At 35.1% G+C, this 20427-nt stretch overlaps 1 protein-coding gene across 1 annotated transcript in view; it reads left to right on the top strand.

The window, feature by feature from the left end:
• Positions 1–1584: 1584 nt before the first annotated feature.
• The window catches only part of LOC139131761 (uncharacterized), a 29027-nt gene continuing 10184 nt past the window's right edge, over positions 1585–20427 (top strand). The window contains exon 1 of the mRNA XM_070697990.1: positions 1585–1904. Coding sequence (XP_070554091.1) covers positions 1830–1904 — 75 coding nt within the window. The 5' untranslated portion in view covers positions 1585–1829. The remainder of the gene's footprint in view (positions 1905–20427) is intronic.

Genomic DNA, 20427 nt, shown 5'->3' with positions numbered 1-20427 from the left:
TTTGTATGAAACTGACTTAAAAAATAATTGAGATTCTGTTAGTTTAATCAAAAACACATTTGCTGTGGTGTCAATGTCCAATAGGTGTATGAACCTTCACGTAGGATATTGTAAAGAAAATGGAGCCCCGAGTTTAATACACCCGTAACACTAAGCATGGTAATATTTGCTTTTTATGATAATCGTAATAACGACAAGCCGATAGACTTAAAGTGAACTGTCGGCATTCCTATATTTTATAATTCTGACTGATGGCGCAAGAGGCATTTAAAGATCGATGTAATTAACTGAATACCTTTTTCTATTCCAAAAACTTTCTATGGGGCTATCATTTATTTTACATCATTACTCCTTATCTATGAAACAGTGATCTTGAAGGTGAGATTATTGCTTCAAGCCTTCGTGTTTTCTAATCTGTTGTCAAAAGAGAGTACCTGTGCAGTTTACTGTTGTGTGTCTTTATAATGTGTCATGACCATCATCGTCATCATCATCATCATCATCATCATCATCATCATCATCATCATCATCATCATCATCATCATCGTCATCATCATCGTACTGTGAGAGTTCGTCACATGACGCTCGATCTATTGATCCCGTACTCGATCTGCCCGCCACTGCAACAACGTTAGATATGGAGGTGTGATCTTCAAATATCATTAGAACACAGACTGCGGATGAGGTGTGTTACAATATACACATATTGACTGGCCATGAGGGCAACAGCATACGTCTTTAACCCCTCGGGCCTGTGAGTCACCCCCAAAAACAGACTGTTTCCCTCGGCCTACGGCCTCGGGAAACAGTCTGTTTTTGGGGGTGACTCACAGTCCCTCGGGGTACAGACGTATGCTGTTGCCCTCATGGCCAGTCAATATGTGTATATTGTAACACACCTCATCCGCAGTCTGTGTTCTAATTCGCCAATTGATAGTCACGTGGGATGCGTTCTTTTTGTGCTGATCCACGTAAACGACGTCATCAGGCATCATTTGTCGGAACTGTTGCCTGCCAGGCATCAGTTCCGAAAAATGATGCCCGCTGACGTCAAAAAACATTGGCGCATGCGCGAACTGGAATGTAAACAAAGATGTCGTCTGCGGCCGAGCGAAACGATAGTCGAGAAATTTCTCGGTTTATCCTACTTTCTGAAGCGACTCAGTGGCTTCATTGACGTAGCATGCATGAAGTGTGCACTTGCCCATTCTGGACGTCTGGTACTACAACATATCAGTGGTTAGGGGGTTCAAGATGCATGGTCCTCCTGTATCATGTCCCCCAATTAATTGTTCATGGACCTAGTGATCTTGTAAAACATGTACCTTCAAAGTTGTATGACTATCGTTGATGTAATTTTATTTTCCGGATCACATTTTGAAAGCAGTTTGCCACTAGAACTTAAACCATACGAAAATGAGGCAAATATCTGGAAAACTATGAACAAAACATCAACTGACGAGCAAAGAAAACCAATTAATTATTTTTTATTATTTCTGGCAAGCGCAGGAAAGCGGACAGAAGCGGGACAGAAGAGTTTGGGGAACATGCCACTAGAGGGCGCTATGCGGGAAAAAAAAACCCAGTTTCTAGCGAAAGCGGTTAGGCGAAATGACAGCGGTCATCACTCTTTCTTTCTTCCGATGAACTGCTTGGCTTGTCTGACGTCAAACGAGAACAGCATTTAACACACTGACCGGATGTCGACGCAAACCTTGTGCTAGGGAAGCCTTGCGCAGTTTTCTCTGGTCAACTGTCGCCTGCCTTCCCATCCATAGCCGGCGACGCTGCATCACAGTTCCGAAACCACTGGCACAGACAGCTGAAAGATGGCGATTCTGAAACAGTGTTGTTGCTGGAACAATGTGCGATCAGGATCACTGGCCAGTGGGATTTATACTCTTGTAAGTACAGAGCTTTTACGTGATGCAAGAGCAATGCAAGTTAAAATCTCAGGCCTTGTGTAAAGGAAAATCCACGTTTTTGGCTTCTTCATAGTACATGTACGTGACATACGTTGCAGTGACATGTCAGTTGTTACAGTCGATTGCGCAGTGATTGTCTACAACATCATATCATATACAAGTATAATGTTAAAAGACTGTAGCGGCGTCGTGTGATTCTTACCCTTCTGGGTAGCCGAAAATGGCATAATAAATAGCAATGAAAATTTGATGTTACATGTTTAATGGGTAGAATATATAATAGCATCACAGTCACACAGGCGTATTACTCATGAGTTTCATCCACTTTCCTTTGTAATGTGGGTCGCACTATTATGTGGGCTAACGTTATTCAATTTTAATTTATATCATTACCGCCCCTCGAATTTTCTCTCACATCTGAATCATGTCGGAATCGTGCAAATGCTTTTCAAGAAAGTTGAAGTGGAGATAGACTCTAGACAGACAGGTAGATATGTTGGTTGAGCACATTGTATACATCTCCCAATAGTCCTGTACATCTGTATCGGGACTATGCATTAGTCATGTATGAAACCAAAGAGGTTGAAATCCAAAGTTCTCAATGGCCTCTTTAAATAGAAGAAGGATTGCTTCGTGTGCAAACAACTGGAAAATTCACCACCTTTATGGGCTATCGATTCAAAGGTGTAATACATTTATGTAGTCCAGGATAGTAACTGTCATTTTGTTGTTTTGAGAACAAAATGGTTCATACAGTCTGACTTGTAATAGATTCCACAAGAAAACAACAACAAAAACAACAACAACAACAACAACAACAACAACATAATAATAATAATTTCCCAGAAGGAATAATAATTCCCGTGAAATTCAATCTTCTTCATTAGATATTCAAAATTGGAGTCTCCAGAACTGCTCACCATGGCATATGACCACTTTGCGTCAGCTCATTTCTATGGCAACCAAATTAACCTATCAAATCTGAGTTATGTGAAATGAATGTTGAATCGGATTTACGCAGGAATATTCCATGGCACTGGTTCTCTGTTTTTGTTGGAGGTGAAAGGTCAGCAACCATTCGTCAGTCACGTCCACATGGCAACCGTTTACCTAAATTAACTTTCTGAGTAGTGAAGTGACGTGTATTATCTGATGAAATGCATTTAAAAGCAATGGAGGCCAACAATGGCTTCTGATTTGTAGCTTCTGTTGTCTGAAATATTAATCCACCCTTCTTTTAGCATGTAGTTATCCCTGAATGTTAGGTCTCCTTTATAAAATTTTGAATATGAAAGGATGTCTGCAGTGTTCTGCTTTGAACATTTATTACTGGCAAGGCCATCAAAAACTCTTTCAACAAAAGCATTGAATGGATGTATAGATGTGATAAATCGAAATCAATGAATATCCACAAGGTAATCCTCATACCAGTGTCTGGACGAGTTCAGAGTCTTAATTCAATCTGAGATGGATTAACACTGTTCATGTACGGGTAGCAAGTGATGTTATCATCAAAGTTGTTCATATTCACATTCATCCACAAATTCCTCTGATTTCAATGAATTTGAAATGCAGGGCTGAGATGCTGACAACCTCATAGTTTGATTTCAAAAAGGGATGTCTTCAAGTCAAAGGAATACCTGGTAGTACTTGTACCACCAATATTTTGTTATTGTTTTTTCAGGAAAAGTTAGAAGACTAATTTCTGCACAGTAACACAGACAAATAGGGTTTAAAAGAGTTATCAAAGGATGAGTGTATATTTATTACCTGTTTTGACTGCAGAACAAACTCCACACTGACTGATCAGCTAACAACAAAATTTTTATTTTGACATTTGTGGAAATTGATCACAAAACAGAGTGATAATCTACAGTTTAGTACTTTAGAAATGAATGAGAACATAAGGGACTATTACTGTTACTTTTGATAATATTTCAATTATTTTTGTTCTGAAAAACAAGTAAATTATTTTCTCATCTTTCTCCTTTTAGGTATTAGCATCAGCAATAGCAGCCATATACACAACTTATTGTATGCATCTACAATTGAACGTTTTTGTTGATAAAAGACTGAAATTTAGTTTTTTAATCATCACACTAACATCGGACTCTACATATACAAAGACTGTATTGACAAGATGAATGCTAGGCACTACAAAATCATGATTTCAGAAAAAGATCAAGAAAGTGCATTTTACAAACAGAAAAGAAAACAGAATAATAGATCAACACTGCAGTTTTATTTTATGCGTCTAGCTTATATGATAGAGAAATACGTGGGTGACTTGATATTGCTTTATCAGCATTATGTAGCCCTCAGGGGTCAGACTGTAGGTGATGATTTATCTTGATGAGTTGGAAAAACAAGGGAATAAAGCTGACCCTGGACATCTGACTGTAGATTTATGAAAGTAGGTCATTTTCAATAGCTTGAAGGTTTCTTGTTGTGGTTGTTTTTGGCATACAAATGAGAACATTTTGGCTTTTATTATATGACTCGTAAATTGAAATGCCTTGTTTGATTTGCATTGACATGCAGAAGAAAGGAAGGAAATTGGTATGACATTTCCAAGAAAATCTGAATCTTGGATGACTCAGTGTGGATGCTTTGGTTGGCGCATCTGCTGTCTGGCATCAATGGACCTTGTTATCAGGATGTTATTTTGTAAACACGGTGCCCAAATTGTCACACACCCATGATAACCTATTTCTCACAATGGTGCCCCAATTCTTACATCACCCATGATGGTAAACTCTGTGGTAGCCTTTGTTCACACAACCCACAGAACACCCATTCTCACATGAACTCATGATACCCAGATTCTTACATTATACCCATGACTCCCCGGATCCCCCATTCTCGCATTAAATCCTAATTCATGCAACCATTGATACCCAAGTTCCTCCATTACCAACCATACCTTGACTCTCACAAGCCGTGTAATCAAGATCTGAGGTACATAAATATTCTATGTTGATAATGAGTCATCACTGAATTTGCATACTGAAAAATTCTCATGAATATACTTTACAAAATGAATACTAATTTGTTGCTCTGCAAGTACTAGGTGGACCCATATCATGATACCCTAATTCAGACAGCCCATTGACATCATGATTTTCAAAACTAATAATAGTAACTTAATTAGTCCTCACAACCCATGATACCCTAATTCTCAACAACCAATCGTAAAAGATGCTCACTAATGGTTACCATGGTATCATACTCCTCAAAACCCACTGTAGCCCAATTTCTACAACTCATGCAACTGACCGTAATTCTCACACATACCCATGGTACCTTATTTCTGCAGGTTGATCACCCTATGACCCAGTTGTGATCTCATTATCACCTCATGTCTTCTCCAAATTCATAATTTGCTGGTTTCATAGGGATTCAATATTGAGATTGATGAAGTCTGAAGACTGTGACCTAAAATATGGAGTAAGAAAAAAATGAAGAAATGGGGACATACCAGCCATATCTATGGAAATTCTGGTGGGAATTACAGAATTTTGTTTCATCTATTTCTAGAAACAACTGGCACCGCTGATAATACTGAAATATTTGCATATGCTGGAGATAAATTCCCCAAACCATTCATTATTGTCTGCCTCATGTCTCTTCATAAAAAATATTTTATCATGAAAGTTCCAGTTCATGAGTTGATCCCTATGACCTGTTTAATCAGGATGTTTAGAAGAAGCTCTTCAGTCTAAACTCTATAACTCAGAAATATTTTTCAGATTGTGATGTGAATTTAAGAAGCATTGTAACTGTAGTGTCTATTAGACAGAATGGTTCAGCTGTGTGTGGGCGCTCTGTGACCTCTGACCTGCGGAGTGCCCGCAAACAGCTGAATCTTTCAGTCAAGTTTCAGTGTTCTATCAATCAAAACTCATAAATAATTAAGTTATCTTTTCATCATGAGAGAGATTTAGGGCCTGACATATAAAACGAGAGGTAATATTGACTCAAAACAAATTTAGTTTTAAACTTTTCCTCAAATTTTCCAAAGAGAGAGAATGTAAACCATTTTCTTTCATCTGAATCAATAACAAAAATCACGGTCACCATATGAAGTTTGGAATTAGTTAAGGTATCACAAAAAATTCATTGATATTTGAAATTCAAAATAGTCAAGAAACACAGTGTTAACTTGATGCTATCAGGAAATCTATTAAAGTTCTTAATTTTCACAAAACAAGATGGTGAAAACATTTACTTACATTTACTTTGCAGAAAAAGTGAGAAATGAGTCTATACAAGCAGAAGACCGAAAAAGCATTGTAAAAGTTTCAGAGTCTAAACATCTGTCCTTGAGACACATTTTTCCCTAGTGATGAATATTTCCTTTTCTTCAAACAAGTTTATGTCTTGTAAAAAAGTTATCAACTCTCACTATTGAAGCAAACTTGCAAAAAATCTTCTCATACATCAGTGTGTTATTAAAAAATTCGATCAAAAATACTATTAACAGAGTTACTGAGTATTACACATTTAAGCAGGGGCAGCCAGCCAGCCAATTGAGAGGAATTGTAACCACAGGTTTTTTCATGTAAACATGCTATTCAAATGTATTATGAACAAAATTAAAATTTGGAGGCAATTTCGAGGAATTGTCAACAGAGGTTTTTAATGTAAATATGCTCTTCAAATGTGTATTATGAAGAAAATTAAAATTTGGAGGGGAAAATAATGACTGTCTATGATGAATTCCCCTTCGCCCACTTTTTTCCTGCTACAAAAATTGGAAATCTCCAATTCCCCTCATCCTAATCAAAATATCGTGACTGCCTTTTCACTTCTTGCTGCAATCTTTTGCTACTTCCCATTCTCTGCCTCATTGGCAAATTCACAGATGCAGCTAAATCATACTCCCTTTCAACCCATAAATAGGTCTTTTGCAAGTTGCCAGTTGACCAAGATATTAAATTTTTCCACCTGGCCTCCAAGGAAAAATTTCAAGCTGATACAGCAGGAAAAAAATGCCCCACCTGATCAGCGAGATATCACAGACAAACAGGTTTTTGTACAAATAGATATGTTCACTGCCCCTGTTTTTGGCTGTAATTTGTATTTGTGAAGTATTACATTAACCCTTTTCCTGCCAGACAGTATCAATTCGCTAGCAGCCATGTCAGTAAAAAGCGGTTTTTAGCCAAAACAAGACGTATTTTCACCCACTTGGCTTGGTCTGTTATAGCATCTTTAGTCCAAAAACATCAAGTTAACAGTATTTATGTTTTCAACAGCCTCCAAATGTACAGTATTATGTTAAAATACACCATATGGAATATGTTGTGTTTCATTAATTTAACCATCTTGACCTGGTGGTGAAATATGGACTTGGCAGGAAAAGAGTTAATATCAAAACTAATAATGAAATACAAGTAATTTTTTGCAACTTCCAACCGCCAAATGTTACAAATTAACGTCTTTCCAATTATAAAAGAAGGCTTATACCTGAACAGGGCACGATTATATTTTTTATGACCGGTATTATGTTGAACATATTTTGGAGGTGTATTATGGTTGTTGCCCATACAAAATTTTTATCTTCTTTCTTAATGAGGAAGTAAAGCAAACCCAAACACGAAAACCTGCGTATTAAACACAGTGATTGAAAATACAAGTAAAAGTGTTAGATTGACTGTTGTCTACAGTCTACCGTACATATGCCTCCTCGTGTTTTAGACAATTGTGGTGATTAGACGCAGTCCAGTTGCATCAGAAAAGTATCAGTAGCACTCAAAACCAGTAAAACCACAGAGAAGTGGCCCCTGGGCATGAGTTCTATGCTAATTTCCTCACTGCTGAGATTGCCAAACGAACCTTTCTAGCAAGTTGTTTAAAATTTCACACTGCTCCCTATTAAAGCTAGACTTGTGAAATAAATTCATGCCATAACAGCACAAGTGGATGTCGTCAGGATAGTATAACATGAAAATTTATGATAAAACAAGTGAGGGATTAACGGTATTTGTCTAGAAATGGAATCCTAATTGATCACACAAGTACACATGACTTGTTTTCTCGGGAAAAGTTTTTCCAGCCCAGCATTTACAAACTGACCTTAGGACAGGATTCGATATTTATCATTGTACAAAGTTTAGTCTAGAGGGATCAGCAGGGGTTCATCGGAAGAATTTTTTCAAACTCTTTATAATGTTATAGGCATGATCTTCCAAATTACTTTTATAATTCAAGATTTGTAAACCTTGTTTCTGTTAGGACTAGTGCAGATTGATTAAAATAATTGAGTGTGAATGAGGTGTGAAGACGAGCAGAAGAACAGGTAGTATATTATTGTGACAACATCAAAACCGATATTGCTTTGAAGCTGTATGGTAATTACTGTAACTTTTCACAGCTAGTCTACCCTCGTGTTTCTTTTCTTCTCGTTCTTTTTCTGAACAAGAATATTTTGTGAAATATATTGAAACACCTATCACGTGATTTGTCAACGGAAGGCTTATGCAGTTTACAGATATATTAACAGTGTTTTAGTCAAAAACTCCAGGATAGCAAGCTGAATACTAGGTATTAGTTGCTCATACTCAGAGAACATGATCAAGTCGATGTCTTGGTTGCATGCAGGTTGCAATACAGACCGCATTTCTGATAATATCTTTGAGTCAATTAAAGGGACATTAACTGTCTGTAACTTTTGTTGATTTTTTGCATTATTTGTGTTTTAATCCCATTTAAGAGCTCCTGTTCTACTCTCCTGAGTATGTTTAGATACACAGTATTCAAATTGTCAGCTCAGTGTGCCATGGTCCAGATGTGTGAACTCCGGTTTGGATTAGAAATCAAACATAAACAATAAAGGTTGATTTTACATGTATAGATGCTGTTTTCACAAGCTAAGTAGTTACTGTTTCGACATGGTTTGTTGAATAGAATGAGAGACTGTTGTTGATATTAAAAACAAAAATGGTGAAAAAGAGAACAAAAGGTACTGCTTATTGCCCTAGAATTACTAGTAATTTGTTTGCACCAAGTCCAGCTGCATGTATATCAGTAAATGTAATCATGTAAATTTTTATTCCATAAGAGAGAATATTCTGGAGTCAGTGCCATGTCACTTCAACTTGGAGGACACAGAGATGGTATGATGTTTCAAACCATTGTGTGTACTCAAAATATTGCTGAATGTGTGATAATAATATGGCTGTTTGCTGCGGGGAAGAGGCCGGCTTGATATATGATATAAGGAAAGGATAAGAAATGTTAGTCAGGGAGTTACTTTGGCTGGTCTAAAATCTGTTCTGTATTGTGGCATTCAAAACTACCAATGCTAAATTTACAAAAATGACTGAGAGCTCCCAGTGTACCATAATATACTGAGGCTGTAAAGGAAGATTAGGAAGATAATTTTTTTGTGTATATTCTTCTAGTGTTGCCAGCAAAGACAGAATCAGACCACAGTACTGTACACTGTGTATGAACAAAGAGGATTTGAGATTTCTCTCAGTGTCAGCATTGCTGGCAAAATGCCTTTAAAATGACATTTCTGTTATTTGACCCATTGACATAGTCTGAATGGTTGTGTTGGTATCTCAGGAGATTTAGATCTGAAAGCAATGTTCAGAATGCATAAACCAATAAGATTTGTGCTTGCTACTGCTGATTCTCAGAAGGACGGACAAGAACACACACACACAGGTTTTCCATGAAAGTGGATTTCTGGATATCTGATCTCGTCATTTCCTTTTGAACTGGTGTCATCCTGAATTGCTGTGATCAGTATCATTCCACCACTCCCCAAGTTGTAGTGAGTGTTGAGTTTTTCATTCCCCAATAGTACATCACAACCAGGGGAGTTATACAGCTACAGATATCTGGAACTTTTAAATATTTGTTCACAAATATAAACAACCTCAATACTCAGAAAGAATGACAAAACAATGGCAAAACAAAATTTTAAAAGAAATGTAAAGCTAATAACACCCCAACATCATTAAACATCCCCCTCTATAAAGTTTGAAAATTTTTCTGTGATATCATTAAATACAATAAAACGTGACAGTTTCATAAAGTATATGCATATTTATTCATTATTTATACATTTTATTTTTTTGTTCATGCAACCATTAATATCTGTTTATTTGTTTATACATCATTTATTTACCTGTCTGTATTTTTCAAAATAAAACTTTCCTTAGAATTTGATCTTGGAAAAGTCTGTACATTTTGATTTTCATTTTTCAATGTATCAAAAATATTAAATACAAAATGCAATTCTGTTGAACTCAGTTACTTTATATTTGTGATATTGTGATTATAAATTCAATCTTGCTTTACTATTTTACCATTCAGAGTTGTTTACAATGAAAAGCAACCATCAGAGGATCATCAGCAGAAATTTTGTAATTATTTCGTTGTCGAGTCTTAGTATAACGTTCTGTGGAAAATTAAACACATTTAATTGTGTTTAGAGAGAGTTTGTTAGCTCGATTTCAATACTGTACACAAATTTACAGATGTACTATATGCCACGGTTATATGATTAAACTGCATATATATGCTTTCAGATACTCAATTATGGTACATATAATCTGCTTTGCACAATCTCCAACATGTCATTTAGCAACATATATGGTGTTTGAAGGAAGTTTACCAAGTTACAATATCATTGTTGGATTTTTTCATATCCAAGCTTTTGTTTTTAAGGTAGTATGCGTCTCATAAGTGAAATACTTAAACTTTTGCTCAAACTTTCCGCAAGGAATCTTTCAAATATACTCTTTGAAATCCAGAATAAAAATTGGGGTTCACTGCACAAAATTTGGTTCTAGAGAAACAAATCACCCAAGATTTACTGATATTTGAAATTTAAAATGGGTGCCATATTCTGTGTGTTAACTCTATCATTTACGGTGAAAAATCTGTCATCATATGTTTTTACTAATCACATATGGTTCAAGGTGAGGTATGGTTTGTAGACCACTTTTTTCAGGTATTTTAGGATGTCTAAATTTTCCAATGGCACCGTAACCAACATCAGTCCTTTCAGAAGCAAAATAAGCACCTGCATATGATGAATTTGCCCCTTTAAATGATAAAAAAAGGATTTCCTACATAACAAAATATTCTGTACAACTGATTTATTGGTATTGATTTATCAAACAAGTATTTCAATTATTTTATCAGCTTCATAATCATAGCAATAAAACATTTTTTCACAACAGTGTGACAGCACATATTCAATATTTAACTCATAGATCAATATGAAGTAAAACAGTTTATGGCAAAAATATTATCAACATAAATCATAAATGCTTAGGTTTCATGTGGCGTATAAGTGTTCTATAAGGCTTATATACACTGACTAATGATTCTGTGACATTGCTGAGATCAACATTGTATTGTTTGGTATTTTAGGTGTTGATATTTAGATGTAACATTTTCCACAACTGACTCTGATCTATTATAACGTTAAACACCAAAGTATTTCACCAATTCTCTAAGCTTTGTACGTAATTCCTTGACAAATATTACTCAGTGCTCAATCAGTTTGTATGCTGGACAAGATACAACTTCCCACTCGTATGATGAGTATGATTAATTTCACCTGGTTATGTTCTTGACCTTGAAGTAACCATTTGTCTTCCTTTGGGTGAAGAATTGTTTTCGTAGCTGCTTAGAGGGGCAGTCCTCACAATCCCTGGTTTTGGCATTAGTGCCTGACATTGATTGTTTATGTGATTTAAATCCTTTGTTCTCACTGGAAAGTTTTGTCCAGTTCTGTTTGTACAGATAAAGCTGACAAAAAGCCTGCCCCATTACAGCCAATAGCAATGACTGAAAGTTGAGCTCCGACCTCCATTGTTCTTTGTTGACAGATCCACTCATCCTGTTTTGACAGTCCTCAGTTGGGAGCTTTAAAAACCCTTTCACCCCCAGTTCCCTGTATACAGGTCCAACTTTACCATAGAAAACAATGGATTTGGGACAAACCATGGTGGTGAAAGGGTTAAAGGGACAAAGCTGGCCATTTTGAAATGAGATACTACTTATATTGTTTGACATGTCGAAGCCCTGGGTCCCTTTGATTGAGGTTGGCCGTGTCTTTCCAGGCAGCAAACTTTTCTGATATCATAACCATAATATCACATAGCTGCATGGCTGAGCTCATCAGCTCGCCCAGATTAAGATTGGAAATATACTTTCTATTGAGAGTGACAGTTCACTGTTTATAGTAGATGGAGTTTTATGATAAAGATATTTTCTTAAGATAGTCTTCTTTGATGGTCACAAGTGTTGATAGTCTTGTTGTTAATACATTGTATAGATGTGTATGGCAGCTCACTGGACCTACTCATCCAGCATATTTTCCACCAGGACAGTTGGCCCTTGACACAAGTCATGACAGCAGATCGAACAAGGCAATATATTACATCTCAAAAGACATAATTTATGCCTTTTCAATTTATTTTTAAATTTTAAAGTTGTCTTAGTATTTTGACAACTTTATCATTCACAAATCTTCATCCATTAATAATATACTGAAGCTGGCCCCGTGACACAAGACGTGAGATGACGCACTCACAAATGTTGTAGGATTGCAATGGCAGTGGTCATGGAAAAAAAATCTTATCATACTGCAGAGATGCACACACACATATCAGTGAGCCGCTTGCAGCCGTCTTTGGCAGCCTTCTGCGCAAGCTATTTGAAGTATAAGTGATTAAAACTCATGCTAAACCATGAATTACCTCTTGCCTGTACATGTGTGTATAATTACACAGACCCATATATATGAGGATATTGACAACCATCAACCACGATATACGTACCTAGCAGATGTCATTAAACCCGCACTCGGCTATGTGACAGTTCCTTTGCTGGTGAAAGATATGGTTGCTAAGCAACACATCATTTGATTAGAACAGCTCCTCTGCATCTCATAGCTGTAGGCTGTAATTTTGATGCCATAGATATCGTGAGGTTTGCAAATGATCAATTAAGGAACTTGCTGGATTTGGCTTCAATATGCTAAGATTTGTATACAATACTTTTTAGCTACTATAGACTATAGTCTATAGAAGCTATTGGGATGGGTATCCGTCCGGCGTCCGTCGTCAGTCTGTATGTATGTATGTATGTATGTATGTATGTATGTCCGTTTGTGAGGCGTCCGTCCACTCAAATATCTTGAGAACCGCAGTACTTACTGATTTGATATTTGTTGTGTAGATGAAAAATATGATTTTGAGAAACTATTTTTTTTAATTTTTTGATATTGTTGAAAATAGGCAAATTAATGCCAAAAAAGGTGTTTTTGGTAAAAAATCTTCTTCTTCTTAACCGCTGGGCAGACAGCTTTGTTATTTGGTATACAGGTCCCTAAGGATAACCCAACTTAGATTTGTTCAAATTGTGATGAAATATGCAAATGTGTATTTTTAAGGAATTTTTTTGTCATTTTTGGTCAAAATTTGACTTACATTGTATGTAATTCTTGTACTGTATAAACCCTATCAATTCACCCAGAAAAAAATAATTAATATGATTGTAAATAATTGAATTAATTAGGAAATCATCAAAGCCAAAATAATTTTAGTGTGGAATTATCAGAAAGTTCAACTTTTTTTGATAGTTCATAGTGAAATGCTTACAATCTTGGCGGATTAAAACATGTAAAGGCAACTTTCCTGAATCCCAACTTTGATATATTCTGAACCACCATTTATGTTATCTAAAAGAAATTGCTCATAATATTTTGTCATGATAGGGTGGTCAAATAAATAGAGATAGAGAAAGTTCTAATTTTCATTTATGGTTGACTTGGTAAGGATAAAATAAGATTACTTTTTGAGGAAAAAAATAGAGTGGTCAATTAAAAGAGTGGTCAAAGTGATAGGGTTTTTATGGTAAAGCTGGGCTGTAAGATTCCTTGTGCTATTTATAGCAATTATGCAATCTGTGTAAACAGTGCAATGAAAGTGTAACATGATTCCTTACAATGCTTTTGATGACCTTGAACTTCTTAAGTTACAAACATTTGTCTCTTCAGTGTGCTTTCTCTGAGTACATACAGTCTCAACTTATTCAACAGAACTTACTTACAATGTTAATTTGAAAGTTAAAATGTGCTTGGTTAATATGATGAAAATAAAAGATAACCAGCTCAAGATTCTTTATAACCTGACAGATATGCTGTTTTATTATGACGTAAATCTTGATTTAAGCAAGTCTTGTTTACTTTAATTAGAATGTAATTAACTCTCGTTTATTTGCTATTATAGACTAATATAGTCTGATGAAATATGCAAATCTGTATTTTGACGGATTTTTTTCCATTTTTGGTCAGGCCATCCTGAAATGAGCTATCAAAGATATCCACCTTCTTCATCAATACATGTGTCACAAAAGGTTATTCTCTACATAACACAGCAGAGCTCTGTCAACTGTTGAGTCGCTTGTTTTTTCAAAGCCGCTGGTCAGACAGCTTTAATATTTGGTTTACATGTCCCTAGGATGACCTTAGTGAGATAATTTCATACAGTCAGGAAATACTTAATTTTGTATCCATGTCTATAGTAGCTTCAGGGACTTTGGCCCTATGTTTATTCAGATGCTAATGCAAAAAAAAATATAATATTTTCTTTTTTTATAAAAAAAAGGAAGGTGGTTTTTAGCTCCCATAGCCATATGTATATATGGCAATGGAAGCTATTCTTATAGGCTAGGGAAATGTCTGTATGTATGTATGTCTGTATGTCTGTATGTCTGTGTGTCTGTATGTCTGTATGTATGTATGTCTGTCCGTCAACATCAAAAACTCCAAAACCGCTGCACATTTCATCTTGATATTTGGTGTGTACATAGATGATGGGCTGTAGATGAGATTTTGTTCAAATGAAGTTGTCATTGCCAAAAATATGCAAATTAGTGCCAAAAAAGGCGTTTTTGGTAAAAAATCTTTTTCTTCATAACCGCTGGTCAGACAGCTTTGATATTTGGTATACAGATCCCTAGGGATAACCCAACTTGGATTTGTTCAAATTGTGATGAAATATGCAAATCTGTATTTTTAAGGAATTTTTTGTCATTTTTGGTCAAAAATTTATTTCATCAAAACCGCTCGTCTGACAGCTTTGATATTTGGTATACAGGTTCCTACAGATATACTTAATATGATATATAGAATATATGATGAAATCTGCAAGTTTGTATTTTTGGTGCAATTTTTGCCGTTTTTGGTCAAAAAATGTGTTTCTCAAAAACTACTTGTCTGATGCCTTTGATATTTGGTATACAGGTTCCTAGGGTTCTCTTAGTGTGATATAATGAAATTTGATGAAATCTTCAATTTTTGTATTTTTTAGTCAATTTTTGCCGTTTTTGGTCAAAATATTTGTTTCTCAAAAGTTAGTCATGTGATAGCTTTGATATTTGGTATACATTTTATACATAATTATGATGAAATCATCAATTTTGTATTTTTGCAGCTAATTTTGCCATTTTAGGTCAGGCCATCCTGCAATGAGCTATCAAAGATCTCAACCTTCTTCATCAATACATGTCAAGAAAAGTTGCTCTCTACATAACACAGCAGAGCTCTGTCGACTATTGGGTCGCTTGTTTTTTTCAAAACCGCTGGTCAGACAGCTTTAATATTTGGCTAACAGGTCCCTAGGATGACCTTAGTGAGATGATTTCATACAGTCAGGAAATACTTAATTTTGTATCCATGTCTATAGTAGCTTCAGGGACATTGGCCCTATGTTCAAGATAATGCGGTGATTCAGTAAGCATTTGAAATGGTAAACTGTATTTGGTGTTGAAATGCGGTAAAAAATAATGAGAAAACATAGCTGAGGTGATTTCAGCAGGTTTGGTTTCCAACAAATATATTCAAAGTTTTTTTCAATGTTAAAGAGTCCTGGCAGATTTTGAAAAAATCCAAACAAATGTCAATAAAAAATCAGCCACAGAAGGTTTATCAAAAAGAAAAGGTGGGATAGTGGGAAAAAAGAATGTACAATGTATCGGATAAAAAAGATAATGTTCCTCATCAATCTTCAGACAACTCCCTTTTATCAAATGTACACCCCTGATGTATTTTGTGTGCAATTAACCATGCAGTGTATTTAGTTTAAGATGTCAATCAAGTTAGGTAAGGATTTGAAAGGAATAGTCAAGTTCACCACAGTTAAATTTCTTAACTTTATCTCTTGTGTCATCATCCTTGTGTAATTGGTTAAGTTTGTATGTTGCTCCAGATGTGGATGTACCAGCTGTTCTGGAAGAAAACAATGTTTACTTTTCCCTTTAGGGTTTCTGAGTTGATGATTATATGTTGAAATCTCTCCATGTATCTGGTGCATGGGCAAAATGTAAATACTGGTTGCATGTTATGTATTTCAGTCTATGTCAAATATTGTAAATGAAAAATCATGAACAGTTTGCTGTGTGCTTGTAAAAGATAACATGTTTGTCAATACATATTAAAACTGCCTTGCAGTTTGATTGTCTTAAAAATTATCACAGAAGTAGAAAACGAAAAGAAACTAATCAAATTGCTGTAACATATTCACCCTCAGTGTCTGTAGGCCTATACTTAACTATTTTATCATTACATTCAGCTTTTTGTTATATCTTTATCACTCTTCATGGGCCAAGGCACACTTGGGGTCAATGTCATCACTCTAAGCCAGTCTGTGTATGTCAGTCTGTCTGTATGTGTATGTCCATGTTTCATACAATTGTTGGTTTGTTTTGATAACTGTATGGGAGCGAACAGTGATTATTGTCACTATTTTTAGTATATGTATGCATGCAAGCATGATAAAATATTTATGTGTATATTTTCATATTCTGTGATGTAGGCCTACTAAATCTTCCATTGTTATATACTGACATTCCAAACTTGTAACTGCTAATGTAGACTTGTGTTGCTATTGTCTTTTATTGCTCTGTACGGAGCCCCATCTAATCTTCAGACAGATGTTTGAATTCCTGTTATTAAGCCATGTTGTCTTTTAACATGTCACTATTGCAATCCTTAGTGATGGATTTGGTCAAACAAATTCAGGCACTATAGCTTGTATTTCTGGTGGCCATGTTTGAATTGCAATTCAAAAATGATTATCAGTTTTTAAAATCGTTGCCAATTTATTGAATAACATTTTGTGGTCATCCTTAAGTAAGCATTCTGATATATAAGTTCCAAAAAGATATACAGGACTTTAACAAGGGATTATCTGTAACATTAGATAATACATTCATTTATTTATGTTCTACAATACAAGTGTATTTTTTCCACTGCTCACTAAGGTACACCGTATGTTGAAATGCAAGGAACTATATTAGCCCTTGAAGTGTAATGCATTGTTCACAATTAATCTTAGTTGTTGACAACTAAATAGTTGTTGGGATGAAAATTCAGTCAGCAATGGTAATACCAGACAGTACGATCTTATACCCTGCATTAAAAAATTTAAGTGTAATTTTGAAAGCAGATACAGGAAATGTCAAACACAAAAACATACTGGGAAACACATCAAAGTTATACAAAACATGCATATCACAAATAATGAAATTTGGCTATTACATGATAGATTTGTACATTGACAGTCCCTCCCAAACATGATTGTATTTATCAATCTATCAGACAGCTAGTTTAATATTTTTTTAGTGATTTTTGTATTATAGTTTCAATAATCCTAAAACTTAAAGAGGTCTGACTTGTTAATGAGGAGACAGACTTTAGGAGGATGCAGAGTTTTATAAGTGTTCTCATCTGTGATTAAAGTTCGCTAAAGAACTTTTGGACCAAAATTAAGTGAAAAAAAATCCAGAATAGAACACAGTCAGAATGTGAAATTCTTGGGATACATTCAGTTAGGCAAACGTGAAATTCTTCAAATATTTTACTATTTGTGCATTGACGTGTTCTTTGGTAAATTTAGAATTACAAGTCAAAAACATACTGTTTGAACAGCTTGTGTTCAAGATGTCATATGGCCCGTGAAGTTTTTATGTACTGCACATTAACATTAAAAAATAATTCCTGGTTTGTTTAAAGTCATTCAGATTCAAACATGTGGCATCACAACATGGCCAGATTGCAAAACGGTTGCAGGTGGTGTGGCTAGGACTTTCAAAAAATTACATACTTTAAAAATATGGTGTAAAATTGGCTTGGAGCTGCCGTTATAAATAGCTGGTAGCTAAACTATTATTTACTTTATAGGGAGGGACCGAGTTATCAGAACTGTGCTCAAAAGTTGTGTGGGACCTACAGTATATGTCTGATGTAAACACTGTATCCAGGGAATGTTTGGTGATTGATGAAAGTTAAAACATGTTTGTCATAATGTACTTCTTAACATTTAAATGTTGCATTTATGTTGACGTGATGGGTCTAGATATTGTGCATGAATTGTTTGTAAACAGGTTGCAGTTCTGCAGACGACTCCCCTCGCTTTAATTAATTGAGAACAAAAAGGTGCATGAAACACACTGCATGCTTAATCTGTTGATGACCTTGTCTGCTGAATAGAGCTGTATATTACCTAATATGAAAGTAAAAATAAACTGGGCGTCTGTCCCACTGGGTGTTTGTACAAATGAAATTATTATTATAATAAAACCAGGGCTGATATAAATTGAATAATGCAGTTGTTGTGGTTCTATAAGAAAGCTATCGCTACAAAGGAAAAATGCGGCTTGAATGAGTGATGATGTCTATGTTTCAGAAACTGGTAAAAGCTTCAGATAGAATTTTGAACAAATTCGTCTTGTATCGAATTGTGTACATATGTCATTGGATTATACCTGGTGGGATCCATTTACCTGGTAACATCTGTGTGTTTTAGCTTTTAAGGTTAAATGTGCCTCAGGGACAGATATTCAAACTCAATTTTTTCAATTCTTTTCTTATCTATCATCTATGAGGCTTATTTTAAAGCTATTAGAGGGAGAAAAATATTAACCTTCCTAGTTTTTTGAAAATCGATAATTTTATTTTTCCCCATAGAGTTAACACAAGGATGGCAGCCATTTTGAATTTCAAGTATCGGTAAATGTCTGGTAATTTGTTTCCCTGTTACCAAAATTTGCCCGGTGACCCCTGATTTTTATTCTTGATTAGGTAAGAGAATGGTTGAAAGTTTCGTTGAGGAAAGTTTGAGCAACAGTTCAGTAGTTTAAGTCTTGCACTTTTGAGGTGCAATATGTAATACCTTAAGGAAAGTTGAAAGCCACAATATAGAATTTTATGTACTATTTTCATTTTATTTTCAAAACAAAGTTGGTCTGTGTATAATATTTGCTTACAACAATCGAAATAGAGCTAAACTTCCCCTACATACAGTGAATTTTGTTTGTTTTGTGAGTGTTTTAATTATAGTCATGGTCCCACTTGCACTTACATTGAACATTGTCCTTAAAGTCTCTTTAGTCATTCTACTTCTCATTCATTCTCCATAGAGCTTTAATTTGTGTAATTATTACTTTTTCATTGTGTATGATCATGACTTTTCGTAACATTCCATATGAGGATCAATAGTACAGCATTACAAGAGTGTTTATGTAAGAAAAAATATTTCAAACAAGTTTCCCTGCGTACAGTGTTTTGCCATACTTGTCATTTCTGCATTATGGTGCTTCATACAGAACTCCAGGTTGTCATGCTATATACCGGTATAGTCACTGTCTGTTTGTCTGTATGTGTGTGTGAATCACCTTGCAGGAAATTTGTGTAATGCTTGATTTCTATAAAAGTACTTTGGTAATCAGAAAACACCATACACACATTAGGTTTGGGTCAGTTCCTTCCAAATTAATTGCTATCATCCAAAAATGAGACGACTTGAAGAAGTGATGATTTTCAATGATGCATTCTGGGTAATGACCCCATTGCTCTGAGCTCTGACATCATTTTAAAACAAGCACCATTATTGTTCAATTAAGAAAGTAACTCATTCATTGATATTGTCTTCTTATGTATATATTTCATATAATAAAATGCTGAAAGTTCAAAAGGTCATAAAAATGTGAGTAATGGTTTACAACATATCGATTTAATTTTTCGTTTCCATTTTCAGAAACAGCAGATTAAATTCATCCCTACTTGCTAGATTAAACTCTTGCACTTAAATTTAGTGACTGATGAATATGTTTACTTTGACAGATCGATATTCATATGTTGATGAATTAGAGCTTGACAAAGTCTATATTTCAAGTTCAGGTGCAAACACATTGATATTTAATTTTGCGATAGTGAAGATCTTCCAAAAGAATGAAGAAATAATAATGTATATGGGAGTGACTTTAAAATGACCTAAAAGAGATATTGACGAGTTTTAGGAAGAATTTTGAAGGTTAAAACAATGAATTTGCATATTTGTATTTCAGGAGAAAATCAATACCAAGATTTACAGACCATTTTATTAACATTTGTATGGATGTGATCATGTCATGGTTATAAGCATATTGAACCTGACAGGCCTATAAAAGTCCAAATTTTATGAGGTCCATT

Source organism: Ptychodera flava, chromosome 4 (genome assembly GCF_041260155.1).
Source record: "Ptychodera flava strain L36383 chromosome 4, AS_Pfla_20210202, whole genome shotgun sequence".
Lineage (NCBI taxonomy): Eukaryota > Metazoa > Hemichordata > Enteropneusta > Ptychoderidae > Ptychodera > Ptychodera flava.
This window is presented reverse-complemented; position numbering and strand designations above follow the sequence as displayed.